The sequence below is a fragment of the Pelmatolapia mariae genome, linkage group LG5 (assembly GCF_036321145.2).
Source record: "Pelmatolapia mariae isolate MD_Pm_ZW linkage group LG5, Pm_UMD_F_2, whole genome shotgun sequence".
NCBI lineage: Eukaryota > Metazoa > Chordata > Actinopteri > Cichliformes > Cichlidae > Pelmatolapia > Pelmatolapia mariae.
The window spans coordinates 7187932-7210310 of record NC_086231.1 but is presented as its reverse complement, the minus strand read 5'-3'; the positions used below and the strand labels follow the sequence as shown (position 1 = coordinate 7210310).

The following is a 22379-nucleotide window of genomic DNA, read 5'->3' as shown; positions in this document are numbered from 1 at the left end:
CAGTGTTGTGTAATATATTGAAATAGGACTCAAGATAAGACAAGCAGAAAAACTTTTAACAGAATATATTTGGAAAGACTTTTTTTTTTTTTTTTTTTTAGGTACTCAAGTAGGATCATGTTGCCGACCTTTATTATTATCCTTATATCTGGAATTCTTTACAGGCAGTGACATCCAACAATTTCATCAACATTTTGGTCTCGGAAGTAAAAAAACAAAAAACAAAACAAAACAATAAAACAAATCTCTCACAACATTGTGGTAAAGGGTCGTTTCGCAATGAACCGCAAAGGGCAGATATGTTCAGACACTATCTCTCACAGGCGGTGTCGTGCTTTTAAAAGCTGATAAAACCACAGCTGTAATATTACATTAATGTTGCTACATCTGCTGTGACACACCTGTGCCCTGTGCTGTCTGTTGTGAATTAACCCTTAGAAACAACCAAACAAGTTCATCTGACCAATAAAACTGGGAGAGAACTTTGAATCCAAAGAACATCTTCAAGCACAGGATAAATCTCAAGCACAGGATAAATCCCAACATTTGTAAAAATAAGGCTATGCAAATCACTCGCTTCAACAGACTTCATTGCAGCTTTTACGTGTCGCCTCATCACACGACCCAGTGTCTATCTATCATCAGGTCACCAACACATGAATCTGTGTGCACTCACTGTCAGTGTAATGTGTGTGTGTGTGTGTGCGAGCGTGAGAATGTGGGAGCGAGCTTTGCGCGTCAGAGGAATGTCAGAAGACAAACAAAGCTCTCTAAGACACTGCGAGGGGATGAACGGCAGGGGGCTTCAGGCTCCGCGTCACCAGCTGTTGTGGTTCTGAGCTCGGGCTTTGGCAGAAGCACAGTGGCCATTAGTGCCGTTTTCTCCCTTAGAGGGATGAGGGGAGGTCTTGAAGCCTTGTGTTGGCGAGGCTGACTCATCTTCAGAGCTGCTCTCTATGTCGCTGCGGACATCATTGCACACCTAGGAGACGCAGAGTATGACGTTAATGTTAAAAAATTAATTACAAACACCACAGCAGACTGAAAGTAGGCCATTCTGTGTAATTTGTAAAAGGTGATGGTTTTAGCATCTTATTAACAAGGACACTGCAGTTTTTAAATCATTTCATTTTAGAACCTGGAGAAAATGCTAACCAAGCCATCATGGCGATATGTGAAAAAGTAATGACACCGTAAACCTAATAAATGTAGTTCTTCCTCAGAAGAGCGTAAAAACCAATCAAGCATTTGTGATAACTGGTAATGAGTCTTTCATATTGCTGTGGATGAATTTTGGCTATCTTGTCTTTGTCGTTTTTATTTCTTTTTCACTTGGGGTCAGGCAGGTTTGGATGAAAGCTATTTTTTGAATGAAATGATCATTCGTAAAAGTGCATTTTGTGTTTGTCTGGGTTATCTTTGTCTGATATTAAAACATCACCATCAGACATGTAAGCAAGCCATTTTCACACCAGGTGGGACATAAATACAGCGGAAAACTTTGAGACGTCTTCACCCATTTCTGATGGAAACAGGAACTTCTAATCAGCATCTCAGACGATTTATATTACTACTAAGTGCCTCTTCTATTTCACTTACATTCATATATTTACAATATTTCTGAAAAGCTCTTCCTTTTTATTAACATTTACAGAAAAAAAACATACATGTATTTCAAAGCACTTTTTCAGAAACATGTCCACTTGTTGGCCAACAAGTGCAAAACACTTCCACAAAATCTCATCTTGTTTATTACTCTGACGTTTCCTCCATATCGGACGCAAAACAGATGCTGCACCTTTGACAAATGAGGTTAGTGAACTCGCATCAATGCAGACAAGGTGGTGGAGGGCTTTACTACCCACTTCCACTTACAGTTAGTTTGAAAGAGGAAATAATTAAAGGAACTTTTCACATAAATGTGCAAATGGTGTGAGCGGGCGTAGGGACAGGGTCTTGGAACGTGGCCTCACGCTTTAGTTTGACTCACAGCGAGTAATTAAATTACAATTAAAGGATTATTCTATTCTATTCTCTAATAAACAACAAATTAAAGCGTTACGAGAAGATGCTTCATATTAATGGAAACCGTAGTTAGTGTAACGACTGGATTAATACTCACAACATTTGCCACAAGGTGGTGCTGTGGGACAATTTCGACACAGTCCTCACTAATGAGAAACAGTGGGACATACCTGACATTCATAAAACTCTTACCACATTACTTATCATTTACTCTCCTCTTACTGCTGGCTTCAAATTCAGTACAACGACTGTCTAATCAAAATCTACTGCAGCTACGAGTAGTCTTTATGCAAACGAATAGGACAGAGGATTTGTGAAAGAAATCACGGCAGAGGGAGTGAACAGAAACTTACAGCCAAACACAGAGAAGTTGTCAAGCAGACAGAGCAGATGCAGAGAAGCAAGAGAGCAGCGGAGGAGGGCTCATTGGACAAAGATAGACAGAAAGACAGGATCTCCCTCTCTCATTCCAGAGGGAGAGGAAGCAAACTGCGTCTGCAGAGAGAATGGGACACAGTCAGGGATGGAGGGGAAAAAGACAAGAGGCAGCAAAGGCGTTACCAAAAATAGCCGTGGTGTCATCTTGTACAAACATTCTGTTTGGTGTGCTAACATACCAAACACAAATGTAATAAAAATAGAAACTTCCAGCCCAGGGTGTGTCACCTGTAGTGAAGTGAAACTAGCAGGTGTTCATACCACATTACAAAAATCATTCTACCAGGTGACAAATACACTTTGTGTTCCTCTTGTGCAGGAAGGGTTTGACGTGTTGCATACAAAGCCCAATTTGATGATTTTCATTATCGACTGGCCTGCTTTTAATTAAATGAAAATGTCAGGGAATAGTGCAAAGTACACATTCAGAAGTCATGAGCAATATAAAAACATACATTAACTGTTTGTTAAGGCAAACACCTAATCGGCCAATTACATGGCAGCATGTACACATGGTCAAGTCAACCTGCTGAAGCTCAAACTGAGCATTAGAATTAAAAAAAAAAAGATGATTTAAATGACTTTGAACGTGCCATTGTTGTTACAGCAACTGACGATCTACTTGGATTTACCCACATAACAATCTATAGGGTTTGCAGTGAATATTCAGAAAGAGAAAATATCCAGTGAGTGGGCAAAACTTCACTGTTGATGTCAGAGGTCATAAGAGAATGGACAGAGTACAAAAACTCACATAACCACTAGTTAGAACCAAGGTATCCAGAAGAGCATCCCTGAACACACCACCAAAGCATTATTCCATCCCGCTCTGTATCAGTGGTTCAAGCTGCCGCTGGTGGTACAATGGTGCTTTGTGTAATGACACTTTGAACTCCTTATTACTAACTGAGCATTTAAAGCAACAGACCACCTGAGTATTGTTGCTCACCATGTCCATCCCTTTATGACTACAGTGTAGCATCATGTGATCCAGCAGGACAGCGCACCGCATCCCAAAACCCAAGTGATCTGACATCAGTTTCTTGAATATAAAAATGATTTCACTGCACTCAAACAGCCTTCACAGTCACCAGGATCTCAATTCAGTAGAGCACCTTTTGGATGGGGTGGAACATTGTGGGATATTGACATGCTATCATGAACCAAAATCTCGGAGAAATGTTTTCAGCACCTTGTTGAATCCGTGCCATGAAGAATTAAGACAGTTCTGAAGGCAAAGGGTGGTACTAACAAATTGTACACAATAAAGTGTCCATGAATGTGAATGAGTGAATCTTGACGTCATTATAATAGCTTGAATTGGAGATTTTCTTTAGTCAAAACAAATAGTTCCTGACAGCTGAACTCTCCTTGTGACCCACCTTGCCTCGCAGGATGGCTTTGATGGCTATACGGGCTATGAGGTAGGACCAGATGATATGCAGCACTTGGAGGACCAGAAGTAAAACGTTGAAGAGCCACCAGGACGGATATGGCCCGACTATGGCCCAGCTCTCAAACATAGTAGAGTTCAGGACCCTGTTTGAAGGAGGAGATAAACAGGCGTATGTGTGAAGACTGGCTATGTTATAGTCCCAGAAATAGACCTGAAAATAAGCTTAAGCAGCACTCTTTAAACGAGTCTTACTTTAACATAAAGAGTGGAATCCCGACCTGCAAGCCAAAGGCAGCCATGCAAGCGAGTAACACAGATCTACGGTAATGTCACTTGAGTGGTCTGTGAGGTCATGTCTTCCTTTACATCCACTTGAGTGACAACAGGTTGTCAACAGACCCACCTCCCCAGCACAGGTATGGATTTCAGCCCAGGTAGCTGCAGCGGCAACACTAGCTTTATCACTCATCCACACCAAGACACTGAATATAGCTGCTCAGGTTACTTTTGCCAGTGATAGGTTCCCTATTGTCTGTAGGACTGTCTCTCTTTCTGGAAGTTGAGCTGCAACATCCAGGTCTCTGCCGAGGAATAGCAGGCATCCAAACATGTCCCTAAATGTAAACACCAGCACTGATCTCAGTGTCCTGGGCCAGAGATAAAGCCAGTGAATCTTTAAGACGTCTTGAAAAAGGATTCATCTGATCTAGAACAGTGCTGCTACCTGTTTCAGATTATAATTTTATTTAAACAGGAGTACATGGCATTTTTTTCTTTATTCTTAGGTCAGCAGCAATACATTTAAGCACTGCAGATTAAGTGCAGGCTGCGTGTTTCTGACCAGTGTGAATGACAGCTGTTAGATATGTCACAGCCGATCAGGTGACAACAGATTATGCTCTTCTTTTTTTTTTGTAAATTTAAGAGCTGTTTACAAGACCAAAATACAGACATAACCTTCCCAATGCACAACAGGTAGATGAAAAGAAAAAAGCTAAAATCTATAACCATCTATAGCTATTCATTCTGACGCTGCTGGTGTACTTACCATATTGGATATATAACAAGTCGTGTGATAAAGAATGCCACGCTAAAGACGATGAAGAGGAAGTCACACAAGCGCTGATACTTGGCATAGTTGGCCATTTTGGCCGCCTGTTGAAACACACACACACACACACACACACACACACACACACACAAAAGCAAACAGCAGAAATAAAGCATTATAATACGTTTTGTGCTGTATCACAGCACACATCAGATAAGAAGAAGTTACCAAAAACAGAAGTTGGTTCCAGTTCATCTCCATTGTTTAGAGACCCAACTGGCGATAAGCAAAAAGTCTGGTAAACAATAAATATCCTTTGGGGAAGCCACTGAACGGAAAAACCAAGGCTGCTCAATTACCAGTGGCAGTTGTATCTTACTCCCTTTACTATAATAAGTTTCTACGTGTTCCGACCATCTCATCGTAATTCCTGCTGCATGTCATATGTGCTTTCAATTGACAGTAGCTCGCAGCTCATCTAAAATATTGCAGTTTGCATTATAAATTAAATAAATATGTACACAGCCATTTCAGCTCAGAGTATTTTGGTATATATTTTGCATATCTTTATTTTTATTCTTTTTTTTTGTCTGCTTAGTGTAGTTCCTTGTAATTGTTTATATTGCTTTTAAATGATTTATTCTATTCATCTATTTTATATGTGCATTTTTTGTGTTTGGCATCTGCTGTGGACAGCAAAGGAATTATTTCTTTGTACAGGAAAATAGATTTTACTGTGTATATGACAATAAAACTTTAAAGTTCTGCCAGGACAGTGAAACAAAACCAGCAGCAGGTGGCGATTTGAAGAGCTTCCAGGGAATTAACATGTACAGGATGCAAAACAGCAAAGAAAAAAAAAAACTGCTTACTGACACCAGCATGTGTAACTGACCTCTAGCAGGAAGTCAGAGGCGTCGTGGACGCACAGTACGAGGCTCCCCACTCGCGCCATGTTGTTGACGTAAGAAAAGCTGATCAGGCTGACTGTAGCGAGGTGATGGACGAACATGATCAGGAAGTCCTAAAAAATAAGTAAAGAAAAGAGGAAAGTCAGAGCACTATACAGAGCACTGTATATGCTCTATGACTGTTCTCCTGTGATGTGCATCTGTGTGCCTACCACTTCCATACTGAACTGTCTCAACTACCTTTGAATTAATTTTGTGCCTACACTAATGCCACGCTTTGGCTGAACTACAGTCCCTCTGGCAACCCTTGAACTTCAGCCAAAACATTTATTAGGTCAGTATTTGAAGTTGTATTTCATGACTGTAAGCAGACTAAGTACCATAAGTTTAAATGTTTGCAACAAAGGCAATACACACGATTATGCCGCATGTAATGTCCTCATGAATCAGAAACATAGTAAACAAATGTAAACACTAAAGGTGCAAACAGTCAAGCCATTGAATGTGGACCTATTACGCCCCTTTCTAACGCCCTATTTTTACCCTTAGCCTGTACTAGAATAGTTCTGCACAGTTAATGCCTCAAAATATTTCTTATTCTTTGCATAGCAGGTTAGTCAGGCTGAGATGACCATATTAAAGATTTCCTCTCTCACAGACACAAAAATCTAGAGAGAAGAATGTCAAAATAAACACTAAAAGCAACCCAAAAACCACAGTCATGTTTTATATTTTTATATATGATGGAAAAGAAGGGCATGCATAACATTAAGCTGTGATCGCCTATGAAAAATAATAGCAAATAAACACAACTAAATGTCATTGCGCTAACAACTAAAGTGCTTCAGGATGTCTGGCAATTTAACAGAACATAAATCACTCTACTTTCAGAAAAGGCCAGTTTGTCCAAAAGCAGCCGTCCTGAAAAAATGCAACTTAACGACAAATCATTTAATGCCAAAAGCAATCTCCAAGATAAACTTCATTTCAATCATAGAATCAGCAGGTAACTCTTGCAGTGGTTGGTGTCAAAGTATTTGTCTGTAAACTGAAATAGAAGTTTCCAGGCCGGAGAAAAAAAAGGCTTTGATGTCCACCGTAGTTTGCCAATCAACATACTGGCAAATTCCAGGCCTGCTGGCATAATGTCGTCTGAACTGAGTAATCAGGTTTGGCATTAGCAACAGCAGATGTGTTTGGTGCAGACCAAAGACAGCTTTTAAAAAGAAACCCAATACCAACTGTGATACTGAAGTGGAAATGTTACGGTTTGTGGCTGCTTTGTTTCCTGAGAGAGCAGGTAGCTTGCAGTCACTGATTAAACTTTAAATTGTAAATCACATCAAATCTCATTATATTTCAAAAAGATAATGAGATAACAAACACAACAGGAGTGGTGGTGGTCGTTGTAGGGACTGAACAATAAAACTGAGGGGTTTGAAATGTGGAAGACACACAAGAAAACCCACAAAAATGTTGCAATGTAATGTCAAAGGTGCACAATTGACTACAAAGTGTTAATACTACTTTCTGAGCACAGCAGAATTTCACTGATGCATGATTGGTGGGATCAACTACGTGTTTTTGAGCATTTTTGTTACATTCAACACAACAATTTAAAAAAAAAAGAAAGAAAGAAAAAAGAAACTGTCAGACGTGGATATCATACAAATACAAAGGCCAGAGCTTGTTTCAGTTCAAAGAAAACAAAGACCTGGCAGGCTGGGCCTCAGAAGGCCAAAGGTAAATTATAGTAAAGTGTAGTATCTGGAGCAGCTGCAAGTAAAGAGAGTTAAAACTCAACTAAACTGAAATGTGACTCAATGGCAGTGGCAAGACTTGAACAAAAAGAGAAGATGCAGGTAAAATATTAACAAAACACTCGCACGCACACACGAGACTAATGCTAAAGCAGAAAACATGCATCTGACAGTCAGGTCGTCTAGGCTTTAGCAGCAGACTGCAGGGGTGGAGACAGATGCACTGATAGTCTGTTAAACCTCAGTTAGCATTTGTGTGTCAGATACCATTAGCATACAGTGCTAACATCTCCTGCCTGTGGGACATTAAACTGTTATCTCAGATTGTTCTGACAGGCCCTAAAACCTTTAATCTTTTAAAAGTCCCTTTTACTTGTTTGGAAAATCCTTTAGGGTAAATATTCACACAATACTTTTCTTATACGAAGCAAAAATAGAGCAAAGGATGAAAAAAACCTGGCGGAATTTCCGATGTGAATAAAAAGGCATTTAACTTGATGAGCACAAATCCAGTGAAGCAATCACCTGAGTAGAAGCAAATATGGTTAATTAAAGTAACAGGTTAGGAAATTTGGAAGCTGCTTAATTAAAACACTTGCCAGGCATTTGTTGCATAGAAAGAAAAAAAAAAGCGTAAGACATTAAAGGAAAGCGCCAACAGCTGTAACAAACACAACCTCTCATACCCTGCGTTTCTGTGGAACTTCTATCATTCTAACAGACTTAGGCCTACTCTAGCCTGCAATCACATGACAGTGGGCGCCCTCGTGCTGAAAATGCAAGGAATTCAGACTGAGCAGCATCAGCTTCACCCTTCCCCCTCCCAAAAAAAAAAAATATAACATGTGACTGCCCTTAATTAAAACTGCAAGAATTTTTTGTTTTGTTTTTTCGGTTAATAAAGCAAAGTCACAATTAAGGTTTAATGTTATGTGCATAGATGTGAAAAACCCTGCATCACATACACACCCATTCTCATTTTCTCTGCCTCTGCCAAATGAGGAACAAAAGACATATTGACCAATGTTTAACGGAAAGTTGCAGCTGTGGAGTATCTGTTGCGATCTGATCTAGCAAACATGTGATCGGTGTTTCCCTCACCTTCCTTTTAATGTCGGTGAACTGGGAGAACATGAGCGACCAGTAGAAGGCCAGTTCTGTCACATAGTAGTGATAAAGACCTGGAGTCATGGCCTAAGGGGGGAGAGAGAGAGAGAAAGCAGAGGGAAGGTTTGAATGACTTTCACTTATTTTAAAGTGCCGGTTTTAAAACTCTTCTAGAGACCGACACGCTGTCACCACTTGTTGGAGTGTTGCAAAACATCGCAATACACATCGTGATCTTTGCCTAGTGAATGATGTCATAATGTTGCAATATTGCATGAGGCTGTGCTTTCCAATGAACCGCTTCCTGCCAGACATAGTGCAAACCAAAGTTAAGAAAGTTTTTGTATTTTCTAATTATTTCTTATCTTTCTTTTTTTTGAGCTTGCATATTCCACTTATTTATCCTTTTAACTTGTTCAGTTTCATTATTAGTTTTAATCTTTTTACTTACTGCTTTATGAATGCTGTCTGTTAGGGGAGCATTACTTGGAAGTTCAGAAAAAGGTAATCCAATTTAATCAAAGCACTTTTGATGGGATCTGACTCAAAGTCAATATCTCAATGCAGATTTGCAACAAAGCCTGATCAGACAGGTTGCGATAACAAACTTAAACCACATTTTCTGCACATTTTTATTTTATCATAGTAACTTTACAACAGTGTTTTGGTTATTTTTATGAGAGTTAACTAAAAATTATTCTCAATACAACGCTCGATTTAGTTTATTAAAATAAATTGGGTGGTGACTGATAAATTCTGTTACAAACATGTGTGATAAAAGTACCTGAGATGTAAAGCATAAAAAAAGTGTATTTGTATTTGATGTTGTTCAATAAAAGCCTGACGCGCATATGACATGATAAAAAGTGTATGACAAATGTCCTTCACTTATTTTAAATGACAATCAACACCATCAGTGCCTGTAAAACTTGTGAGGTTCATTCAGTACATTTAAAATATTTCAGAATTTTTTAAAAAGGCCAGTTTTTCCTTCCCACTGTGCTTGCTCATAGGGGGTCATATGATTGTTGGGTTTTTCTCTGTGTGTATTATTGTAGGGTCAACCTTACAATATAAAGTGCCTTGAGGCGACTGTAGTTGTGATTTGGCGCTGTATAAATAAAATTGAATTGAACTGAATTATTATTAGCTTTAATCTCAGCATAATATAGGGCTATCAACAGGAAAGCAATGTCTGTGAGCTATTAATAGTAGTCAGGATGGTTTTTATGACACATTATTGTGTACCGAAGATCAGGAAGTGAAGTAAAAGCAAACAGATACTGATAATGCTTCTGCTGTGACAGTCGGAGAGGGAGAAAAAAAAGTCAACATTAGCTACTTATCTGCACATGGCTATCTGTGCATCAGTTTATTTAGTACACCTGTTCACAGAACACTGAGTACAGTCCAATCACCAAGAAGTAAATAGTTTATTCTTCATTTGGTCGCTTCAATTTGGGAATTACCGTTATGGTTAACACTGCTTGTTTAATGGACTTTAAGGAATTATTAGTGATACAACATACCTGGTAGGGGTAACCGTACCAACAATGCCGTGTATCCCACATCCAAGGGGACTAAAAATAAGTAAAGACAAAAGCACATTATTTAACCAAACATTGCCAATATCATTAAATACACCGATTTATAACAAATATCAAATAACATTGGTAACAAAACTGTTGTCACAGTATCAAAGCATTCATTTGTGGGTGCGCTCACCTGCCACAGAAACTGGAACCCATATGTAAATATACACAAATAAAATGTAAATCTCCACCTAGAAGTACGAGAAGAAATTGACCATTTTAACCAAAAACCACAGAACAACAAATGTAAAATAATGCTGAGAATTGGAGTGCACGCTCTCTACTCCTACTCCAGCGTAACCTGATCCTGAATCTAAATGTAAATTTAAATGCAAGTCAAAACAAGAAAAAGACCTTGAAGGACCAGGCAAATAAAAAGATCTAATCAAATCAAATAACCAAATTAAAAAAAAAAAAAAAAAAAACTACTGGGACATACGCACACCATCACACGTCATCAACACAAAAACAAATCCACAGTTTACTTGAGCCTGCAGAGAGGTTAAAGGCGAGCACAATAGGAGTTAACCTACATGCTCTCGCAGAACTTAGTGTGTGTACTGGGTTTGTCTTGGTTCCTGCGGTGTCTGAACCAACGCTGGACCTTTCGCACCTCCCAGTCCAGCTGCTTGGACAGGCCATCCAGATGGCGAGAGTCTGGATTCTGTCATGAGAACAAAGAAAAAATAAATAAACAGGAAACCCGAGGGAAATAAAATATGCTTGGTTATTTTAGAAATCCAGCCTGTGTATTATTGCTTTGTTAATAAACAACAACTTGAGGTTAAAATTTTGAGACTTCTTATCAAACTGAGATCATATAAAGTTATTAGATATTTAAAAAGTTGTCAGAAGTTGTAAGACCTAGTAGGGAAAACGGCAAGTTGCTATAAGATCAGGTGGAGTTTAACTGCACCCATCGACCCCAAGCACGCAAGTTCTGCACTGTCTGCCTGTGGAGTTATTTACAGAAAGGGAAACAAAAATGCTGGAGAAATGTTTCCGCATAACTCCTGCATCTGATGACAGACAGGTATTGTATTGGCTTTGTTGACTGTACAATAAAATTGTCACTAATGGAATTTACATCATGATAGCATATAATTTGTGAACATATGGTATAGAAAAAAAAGCTGATAATTTTAACATGTTTTCCAACTATGCATGAAATAGTTACAACAGCAACCGTTTCTTTAATTCCAGGATTGGGCAATTAATTTTTCCAACAGGTTACATAAGAAACTGCGACTATTGTGTAAGGGCCACAGCAATAAGGTTACAAAGAAATAAAATTGATATAGATCAGAGTCAGAGTTACTTCTCAGTGTGCCTACTAAATCTTATGTGCTTACTATAAGACCTTTTAAGTTCCAATCTCGAGTGCAAACATTCTTTCTTTTCACATAAGCACTTATTTATATCAAAACTGACCTTTTCTTATTGTTTTCATTTATTTGGGTGAAAATAACCAATTAGTGATGACAAAAAAATATGTAAGAATAAGAATAAAATTCTAACATAAGCAGTCTAAACAGAGCTTTTAATGAATCAACACTAAATGAATAAACAGAGTAAAAGCTGATGTTTATGTCAGCAGTTTCTTTGGGCAGAATACCAGTAGTAATCACATGCGAGAAAAGAGGATTTTTCTGAAATCTTTAACACACCCCCACCACACAGAAATGCCATAAAACCAGGCAAACATGACTGTATTATGTCAGCCTTTGAGTTAAATCTTAATTCAGTGGATTTTGTGTCTCGAGGCACTCTTAATATTAACACACCCAACTGCGTGTAGTCACGTATCCATCTTGATTTGATAGATAACGTCAATGAACTCAGGCATAATATCTAAGAGCACTGATGCTTGTGCACAAAAATGTTTAATAGAGTGAAATAAGTCATGCAAACCTTTGTGATGGATGTAAACACTTTTTCCAGCACTGCATTGGGCTGAGCTCTTCTTCCAGCACCCTGATGAATGTGGAGACTTCGGGCACAGGGACTGGCAATAAATCTGTGACAGCGATGAGAGATGGAAAGTCACTTTCTGTTGCTAAGGCATGCACACAAGCCATTTCAGATGAGACATACATGGCCAATTCTGGCAGGATTTTTAAGTATCTTTCAATCCTTTGTCAGACAGTATCTTTCTTCATGGTTTAACACGGAGAAACACAGTATGTAATCTGTGAAATTTGTACATTTTCTTTTTCCAGTAAGAGTTTCAGTCTAGAGTGCCTTTGTTGTAGACAGCAAGTTTGGCAAACATACAATGCACAGCAGTCAGGCATCGATTTATTTGGGTCAGCCTGTTTTCCCCACATACAGTTTCAGGTTCAGGGTAGGTTTGAATATATTCAAAAATAATTTACAAACAAATTCTCTATTTAGGCCAGCAGTCCAGTCTGCTGCGTGCCACGCAGATTCTGGGATGGGCATTCTGAGCCTGTGTGATCCCTGCATGCAGATCTGTTCTGCATTATGACTCGACTGTCACTTTTAGCGAGGAAAGAAACCACAAATGTCTGTCTAAATGCTAAAGACATGCTGTGGCTCAACAGGCAAGGCAAACAGTTCACAGTGTCATATGCTGAGAGCAGGTTTAAATGTATTACTGCCTGTAATCACAAACAATTTCACAGGCCACTTGTTTTTTTATGCTGGCTGATTACTGTTCTGTGCAGGCTGTATTATGCATATTATCCATTACAGCGTGACAGATACATGCTGTAAGGTGATACCTACCTATGGTAGTATATTGGTATCAACCTACAGGTTTTATCATTTGTGCAGACATGCTCATCCTGCAAGTGTAACCAGGCCCCCGGCAGCCTGTTCTACTGTGGGAATTTTGTGGATGCAGATGGGCTAAAGACAGGCCCGGGGGTAGCAAACGGGGAGTGACAGAGAGTGATATAAGTGTGGTGAGCACCTCAGCAATCCGGAAACAAAGGCACCTGTAGGCAACTGATAATCATTCCACAGGTTACGCTACAAAACCCTGAGTTTTACTTCTGTTAGAGAGACCTTGATGTCTGAACGCTCTCTTTTTTAATCATCTTGGCTCGAGTTGTAAACAGTAAATGAGTTTGGACTTTTGTAAGCTGAACGTTTTAACTGTTGCCATCTTGGTGGAGGGGTGGCCGGTGACTGAAACCACAAACTCATCACAAAAGTGTTTCCAGAGGTCAGAAGTCATTTTCCCCACAGCCTTCTATAGGAATGGAAGACTTTTTGCAGTGACCTGCATCACCCCTGTGGTCCTCACTTTATTTTTCAGATCCTGAAGCTACGTGCCTTTTTTATACCGTCTGTGGTAGACCAATCATTCATCTCTCAACCACGCCGAGCATGATTCGGTGCTTTCCCCACAGGAACAACCTGCATTTCTTTCTTATCCTGCTCCTCCTCTCTGTAGTGAGAGCTGCGCTTACTGCACTTCCATTGTTCTGACTTGTCACACAGTATGTGGTATGGCAGGTAACAGTGCTACACTCACCTAGTGCAACTTTAAATCAACAGCTGCACAGTCTAGTAGCTGCAAAGGTCAAATTCTGATACTTGTCCAGATTGTGCAGCAGAAACAATGGGCTTAAACTATGTGTTTAAACTGTATTACTGACAAGCTTAAATCTAGACTGCTAAAAATTACACCAGAACAATCCTGTGATTTGCAAACATGGATTTTCTTCTGTAATACAGAAAAAAAGAAGCAAAAAACATTCCACTGAAGACAATGTAGCAGTGAGTGTGGTGCCACAGTCATTTTCTAAGCTGCTTCTTCTGGCCTACACGTAGTGATGTTACAAGTTTATGTAAGGAAGCTTAAGATTCAAATCTACGTACATAAGCATATTCATACATTTTATTGTACGAGAGCTGTGAGTCACTTCAGCCTGTTGTTAAGGAGACAATTAACGATTACAGCCGGTGCCCTAGTGTAGCTGCACAAAAACACAAGATGTACAGTTCATGCCAGTGGTATTCTGTAAATCATCACAGTGTCACAAAGTCTGAAATATCATGTCCCACAAACACAACTTTAAGATACTGCGGTTTGAGGTAAACTGCTGAACTTTCCTTCAAGTAAACTTAGAGTATTGAAGGAAGTTTGGAAAAATGTAGTCAGTAAGAGATAAAAGAAAGTCTAAATATTTGTTTTGGTATAACTTTAATACTCTACATTTATTTCACAAGACTCTGGTATTTTTTTCCAGGAAGAATTTGTATTACTTAACCTATAAACTGTGCACATGGAGCAAATGAGAAACATGAATAAAAGCTTTAACACGAGTCACATGCACTGATTTTCCAGAGCATCACATTTTCAGGAGAGATGGTCACTGGGGAAGCAATCGCACATGATGCAGTAGTATTTAATATTAGCTCCAGAAGGTCTGGACACGACTGTGTCCTCCCACTGTTACTTTGGCAATGATTGTGTTACCCTATCAATGATATTGACATTCTTTTCTTTAAAAAAAAAAAAAAAACTAAAAATGAAACTATGAGTAAATGGGGCTCCAAATAACAGATAACAGAAACAGGTAAACTTGACAAATTTAAGCCAATTTCCTTCTTTTAGAAAATATTTTAAAAATGGGACCTATTACTTTTTCTCATTGTCTGTCAAATATTTCAAACAGATGGACATATTAAACATGGCCAAAATTTCAAATAAAGAGGTCAGCATATGTGCAAAGCCAAAAGCTCTAAAAGCTATCACTTAGAAAGTTTTTTTCTACTGCTGGGTCTTTATGACGTCAGTGAGAGACAGTGAGAGAGAGCATCTTTAAGCCAGAAGGCAGCTGGCTTAAAGATGTGGTTTAGGTGGGTCTGAATGACTGTTTTTTTTTTCCTAAAGAAAATGTGAGTTTGCCTGCTTTTATTTAACAAAATGTAACGTTTTTAATTAATAAACTTGTGGTAGTGAGGTCACCAGAAAAAGTTAGAGTAACTGCTTTAAAGGGAGGCAAGAAAGTTAACATGTTTTGTTTCAGACAGGATAACCTGAGGAACTGCTCTAAGACCAAGAGTAAGATATATAGGGATTATTTTAAACTTTTAATCATGCAAAGCTACCTCAAGAGAGACCAAGAACAAAAATGTAGACCAGGATAGTGGCATGCTAGGTAAATATAATCAGACACTTGCAATATCATTTGTTATTTATGTAACTAAAAAGAACTGAGTTTATGCTGCTGTTTATCACTGTTGATCGTTATGTTGCAGAGGTGTATAGACTTTCATGCATACATACATCAATATGGGGTTAGGGTTACCCTAACCCCCTGCCCATTTTGACCAATTAAGATCCAGGATTTATAATGCTTTATAATTCGATATGCACTCAACTCTTATCTTTACTCTATCCAGTATGCAAGAAGGTTTAGGTTTGATAATATAGATCCATTAAGATTAAGACATAAATCTCTGGTATACAAATAGGTTTTGCAAGTCCAAGTTTAGCAATACCAAACCAGACTGAATTGCAGTAAAATCCTCTACGTGTTTAAACTTCTATTGTGCTGGCTGTGTACAGAGTGGTGGGAAACTGCAATTCATCACAATATAGCCTGAGTGCCTTTGTGTTGCTTTATGAGTAACGCAAAAGAGAAAAGAAAAAGTTCTCACAAATCTAAAATCAGTGTCTTTTGTCTAACATGAAACCACTCAAGCTTCTAGTCCTCCCTGTTTTTTTTTGTCTCCTTCCCTGTAAGAAACACAATTACCTTTCAGTACTTTGTTCTCCTTGTGCTAAAAATCACGTTTAGTGAAGAGCAATGACAAGTATGCCATTCAAGGTAGCTTGGTTATATAACTTATACAACATCACACAAAGTAGACAGTGTATTTAACCCATCTTCATGAAGTTCAAAGAAAACAAAGACATCTTTTAGACCCACATGTGGCTCTATAATAAAAAAAAAAATAGGTGGTTTTAAATGTCATTTGAGTTTCGCTTCACAAACTGAACATAATACTGAGAGTAAACTGGAGTGGCATGATGACTGTAACACGCTGGTGCAAAAGAAAAAAACTAAATCCGAAGTACACCTACTTCTGCAGAGAAGTTTGACCGGATAGATGAGTTCCATGTGGCATGATGTTGTTAAACATTACTCAAGGCAGTCCACGTTTTACAGTGCACCTTGAGCATAAAACATTTTACAAGCAAAGGCAACATGCAGGGATCAGTGTTTGGCATTTTGATCAAATAAAAGCTCAGAGGTTGCATGGTGCTGAATGTGACAAAGTGTGCAGCTCTTAACTGACGCCAGAGTTAAGTGCCTACATTAGCTCTCTTGCAATCTCTATTAAACGGCTGCCCACTCAAAACGCGAGTTGATGTGTCACAGACACAAGCAACAACCACAAGGTTGTACTGGGCGCAACTGGTCCTTAAATTTATGATAAAAGAAAGCATGAATTAACAAATATTCATTCAAGTCTGAGCCTGCAGAGCTGGTCGTCAGACAACGGCAGTAGGAGGATGGGAAAGCAGCAACATGTGTAAGCTAACCTATTTATGTTAAATGTCAAAACATGCCTGTTTCTTCTCAGAAACTGACGACCTAACCAACACAAGGCCTGTTACCAGGAGACAGGCTTGGTGTGGTCTCCGTACTGAACAGCTGTGAAGGGAAGAGCACTGATCTACGTACCACCTTGGCGCTGGCAAACCTTCCAGTGCCAGAGCGGAGGCTGAAGCACAGGCTAATTATAGCAGAGTACTCGACGCAATTGTGGCCTTCATTTGACTTGATTTTACAGCATGTGTTTTGAAACACAAATGACTTAACATGGAAGCATGACTTTGGGAAGAGACAAGGTTAGATTATGTAGTCAGGACATTGAACTCTCAACAAGGAGACTAACAGAGAATATAGAATAACAGAGTTTATGAGGACACAGACCAAAGGAGCCACAGCAGATTAGGAAACCAGGTTTGGCTAATTATTATCCTATACACATCTCAGTTTGTAGTTTTAACACTGCTAACAACTCATGACATGGCCTACAATGGCTTGCACACGCAAAACTGCCTGCCTGCTCACATCTAGAAAATAAGCTCCAGTGGCAAAACAATGATTACGATCGAACAAGAATGAACTGGTCCAGAACGGGGTGGGGGGGCTGTTACTGGGTTAGTCAGAGTGAGGCACTGCCTGGAGGCAAAAGACAAATCCTGCAAATAACGTCATGAGTGAACCTAGCCTTTCGAGGACAAAGGCATATGCTTTTGAAGACAGTAACAGTAGAAGGTGAAATGTAAGATTTTGATACGTTATCTAATCGTTAGAGGATGTTATCAAATAATATTGTCTGATAAAACAGTAGGACTTATACATGCTGGAACAAGAAAGAGGTTTATTACCACAGATCCTGAGGGACTTCTGATGCTAATCTATAAAGTGTTAAAAGAAAAAACAAAACACAAGTTGCAGCTTAAGTTAGATCAGTTTTAAATTGTGAGATCTGAAATTAACTATGGCACCATGCTTTGTTCTAAGATCCACCTACACAGAGCTAAATTTGGTAAGACTTGCACCTATTATTGCCCTCTTTTGCATGGCAACAACAGCTAAGGTGATTGGGTTTAGTAGTATTTTGAGCTATCCAGCGTATGCTGAAATAACAATCATAACGTAAGCCTACTGGCGTGTCATTTTTTTGGTTGGATTAGGCTGACTAACTCCTTGAAACGATAAAAATGAAAAACAAAAAAAAAAAATTGAGCTCACCTCCAACAGTGACATAAGTGTACTCAACCTGTGCGTGAATCATGTGTGAGTGCAGTGCTGTGCATGCTACAAGCTTTGTTTCCTTTAGAAGAGCAGGAACTAAAGCTGTGATGTGCTTTTTTCTTCTGATTAATAAATGAATGAGACAGTCACGCAGTAAATGCTCTCTGATAACATCACCCTGCACGAGGCTGTCGGAGGACACCTTCTCATCAGAGAGGGCCTGAGTAGCAGCTTTGGCACCTGAGACAGGTGGCTGAGTGCCACGTGCTTCTTATCGAACAGCTCAGCAGCTCCCCTTCACCACCTCCAATATCTGATTGCTCCTTATTTACAGGCACTTGACTACGTCAGAATTTAACCAGCCAAAGTTGAACACTTTGTTTCGAGATGTCCCTCGAGGTGTAAAGCGTAAACCCACCCCTGAGTAGCAATAGTACTTACCTAATACTAACAGAAATAGCTCATATTATATTCGTCCGTCTGTCCTGGCTGTACTGTTAAGAAGATTCCCTTCTTTCCTGTGTGTTTCTATATGTCATGTGCACCAGCAGAGGTGTAGTTCTTGACGTCAGCATCTGTTTGTTGTTTGTTGTCACGCTACCTGCATTTTCCCCCAAAGAGCCAAGGTTTAAGTTTTTCAAGAGAAAGTTTTACCCTTAATCTCTCTCCTAGGGGTAGCAGTACTGGTTTGAGTTACAGGAACTTGCATAATATTGTGTAGCATTGATACACGTTGACTATTCATAAAGTTTTTGCCTACAAATATCAGGGCGAAGCAGCCCCAGAGCCTGGACTCTGGTGTTCATTTTTGCAAAGGCGATGTTCAGAGGGAATTTCAGACCGTCATGCTTTTGATGTCAGGGGACAGATTTGCTTAATCTTCCCGGGGCTTAGGCCTGCTGTAAAAACACATGGATGAACTCTTAACCTTGTGGAAATTTCTTGAGAAATACAGGTTCTTTAAAATACCTAAAGACAGCCATCTGAATAAAACTTACAGAATGATACAATAAAAGTTTTTTGTTCAATCTTTTAAGATTATTTCAGGATTTTTTATTTTGCCACATTATCCTTTAATATACAATGCTTGTCTTGTGGTTCTGTGTCACAATAGAACCAGCACTGTTAATTTATTGAGCAAATAAAACCTGCAGCATGTGCAACAGCTGACCAAAAGTAACTAGGGGTGGATGACGTAGTGCAAGGTTCTGGACAAACACATCCAGAAACAATTGCCTGCTTTCAGTGCTTCCTGTGAACACCTGATATTTTGAGGTAGTTCATTATTGGTGCAAAACCAAAAACTGCACATATTTAAGCCGGGGTGTTTAATTTGACTTTTGCAATTCAATTACAAGTTTTACTTCGAATTATAACATAATTGGGATGAAAAGATTACTTTTGTGCAAAATAACAGAACAATCATGTTAAACGATTAATGTCTTTCCAAAGTAATTGTGATTATTGCTTTTATCATAATTGAGCAGACCTACGTACATTATGAAAAAAACCCAAAAAACTTTGTGGCAAATTTCTGTTGTCCAAAGAGGTTAAAACTCCAGCATATTTGAATAACCTTTTTTTTAACAAAACATCTACATAGAAGTAACATTTTACATAAAATAGGTTAATTATAGAGGTTAGCACATGTGCCTCAGACATGAAAGTTGCCCAGTTTCTGACTGGGAGGAGACACCAACCCAGCCTCAGGGGGTCACATGCTAGTACGCCACTGGTCCCAAGCCCAGATAAATGGGAGGGTTGTGTCAGGAAGGGCATCTGGCACAAAAATCTGTGCCAAATCAAACATGCAGATCCATCTGCTGTGGTGACCCCCTGGGAAATAAGGGAGCACTCAAAAGTAACTTCTAGGATTAGAGCAGAAAAGGGACAAACAAGCAGTCATACATGTTCACATACATATGCAACACCGAGGCCAAACAGCGGTTCCATATACTGTGTAAAAGTACTGTGAGCGTTATCCTGTTCTCCCTGCACAGTGAAAGTAGGAGAAGCAGTCATACAAGAAACATCTTATCCCACACCGACCAGATAACTGTTGTACAGTTTTCTTTGTTCATTATTTCCTCAGAAATATCAAAGTACTAGATTACACCTGTGATATTTCTCCACAAGCTGACATCCTACATCTTCAACATTGAGAGAAACATAGGACTTTTTTTAATGAAGCAATCAAATAACACAAGTGTTAAATAATCCTAGGTAATGAGTTTCTAAAACATGAATTTAGGGCTTTAATGGAGCTCAGCTTCATGCCATTTCACTAAAGCAATGCAGTACTGACACCTCCACAACTGGTTTGTCAAGCTTGAAAAACTGATAAGCAGACAAAAACTTCCCCAACACATCGACTTCTAAACAAACCCTTCATCAAAACTTTCAATCAAACAACAAGTTGACATTTGTGAAACCGCCCTATCAGGTCAGTCCGTAGAACAGTTCTGTGGTTTTCCTGTTACCACTCAGGTCTGTCAGCCATTGTGGCGGCAACTCAGATGGGAAACCAGTGACGGATTCATTTTCTTTACAAGGTCTGGAAAGGGTTTTTCAAACTTAATCTTCAACATCCCCTCTATCGCTCATTTTCCAGACAGACAGGCTAAACGACACAACAAAGGAAATCACACAGAAACGGTTGAAATTAAGCAACTGTGAGATCTTTTAAAGGGGTCGGTACATTTATGCCCCACCCGTAACAGCCGACACCTGCCATGGAAATGCCACATGCTAACTTTTAAAAAACAAATAAATCACAATTAAAGCAGTTAACCTGCACTTATCTTTACTTGAGGAAGAAGATCAGATATCTCAAGACAAGAACATCTCAACTATAAAAACAAATAATGAAAACTCATTGTTGTGCAGTGACAGAGTCAAATGCCTTCAAGACATCTGTTTAGTTGTGTGGCAGGGCCTGCAGCTGGCTACTATCCAAAGGTACCAAACACTGTGTGTCCCTTCTTCAATTACGCAGAATGAACAAAAGCACAACTCAACCATTTTACGGATGGCTCCTAATCATATACTATGTGACGAGAGGATGTGCCGGTTTGATATGAAGCAGCGGACTAGCAGTGCGATAGCTACATATTCTTCTTTACCCCCACAAGACAACTAAAAACGCACACTCTTGATTACTAAACAAGCTTCACCTGAGATGTTATTTTTGACAAGGGAGTGTTCCGGCAAAATCACCATTAGTGAACTTCCCACCGTGTTAGCCTTCTTTGATCATGTTTAACCTTAAATTTGAAGTGAAAAAGGACAAGAAACTACAAAATAAAAGTGCAGTTGAGACAGCAGTTTGGAGGCTGAGTCACTGACTATAACGAAATGGCTGTTTGGCGTGAGAAAAGTTGGGAACCCGTGATTTAAAGAGAGTGGTCCTCCCACTGCTAGCGTACACATCTTCCTGCTGATGGGCACAGCATCCGTTAAAATTAACTTTTGGAGATACCCCCTCCTCCCCATTTTAAAGAAGAAAAACGCCATGAGCGGCAAATACGAACCTTTCAAAGAGTATCCTTACGACGAAAATTCCCAAAGCTAGCGGTAAGGCGGTAAACAAGTGTCCGGCTTTAGGATACTCCACCCCGGGAGCTGGGTTCTCCAGATCCGCCCAGGTTACGTTGTGAGGGAGCCAGAACCTCTCGTTCCAAAACCAGGCTGAAAGAGCAGCCATATTTTCCCGCGTCCCTGTGCCCGCGCGGTTTGGAGCAAAGTATTTCTTGGCTCAAAGAAAAGATGTGTGAAACTTGTTGGATGCCTGTTTTGCCCCCCCCCGTGCTACCTCTGTATGCCGACTGCCACACTCAACTTTACCGCAAAAGCGATAAAATTACCGCAAAACTAGCTACGCTTCCGGTGGGGGTTTTCAAAATAAGATTGACTACATAACGGTATAACATTTCACCTAAGGAAGCGTTAAAAGCATCGTTCACTCAATTAAATTATTTGTCACTCGTCTTTTTTCTTTTCTTTTTTAAAATTAATATTTGACTAAGTTAGAATTGTGGCCATAATAATTTTGTTACTTCTTTGTATAGCTGGGGATTGCTAACTTCATATTTTTAAAGGCAAACTATGAAGTGATCCTCACATCTGAACATTAACTGTTTCCACTTGTTAAATAGAAAGACAGCCAGGAACTAAGACTGTCTTTTCATTAGTGACCTTTTTCATTTTGAGAGTTAAGAGTGGAGGTATGCTCTGGAGAGAAAAAAAAATCAAAGTTAGTAGAAACAAGACAGAATACATTTGAAGCTTCAAGGAGCACAGGTAGCGAAGTATACTACACTTAATACATTAATGACACCTTCTATTATTT

General features: G+C 39.3%; 1 protein-coding gene across 2 annotated transcripts; it reads right to left on the bottom strand.

Moving 5' to 3' along the window:
• Positions 1–97: 97 nt before the first annotated feature.
• On the bottom strand, positions 98–21856 carry cers5 (ceramide synthase 5). 2 transcript variants are annotated; one of them, XM_063472827.1, is made up of 10 exons: positions 21562–21856; positions 12192–12297; positions 10814–10944; positions 10414–10471; positions 10218–10268; positions 8683–8775; positions 5806–5934; positions 4908–5014; positions 3846–4002; positions 98–982 (listed from the first exon to the last, which is right to left on the bottom strand). In XM_063472827.1, exons 1-10 carry the CDS (start codon positions 21732–21734, stop codon positions 818–820), a joined length of 1170 nt encoding a protein of 389 aa, XP_063328897.1. In that variant the 5' UTR covers positions 21735–21856; the 3' UTR covers positions 98–817. The 2 variants fall into 2 exon arrangements, with proteins under 2 accessions (XP_063328897.1, XP_063328898.1); XM_063472828.1 differs by lacking the exon at positions 98–982 and adding an exon at positions 2333–2520.
• Positions 21857–22379: the final 523 nt, after the last annotated feature.

Coding starts and splice junctions, on each gene's coding strand:
- cers5 (XM_063472827.1), bottom strand. CDS start 21,734: ATGGCTGCTCTTTCAGCCTGGTTTTGGAACGAGAGGTTCTGGCTCCCT. Junction 12,298..21,561: donor GTAAGGATACTCTTTGAAAG/GTTCGTATTTGC, acceptor TCGCTGTCACAG/ATTTATTGCCAGTCCCTGTG. Junction 5,015..5,805: donor CCTCTGACTTCCTGCTAGAG/GTCAGTTACACA, acceptor GTGTTTCAACAG/GCGGCCAAAATGGCCAACTA.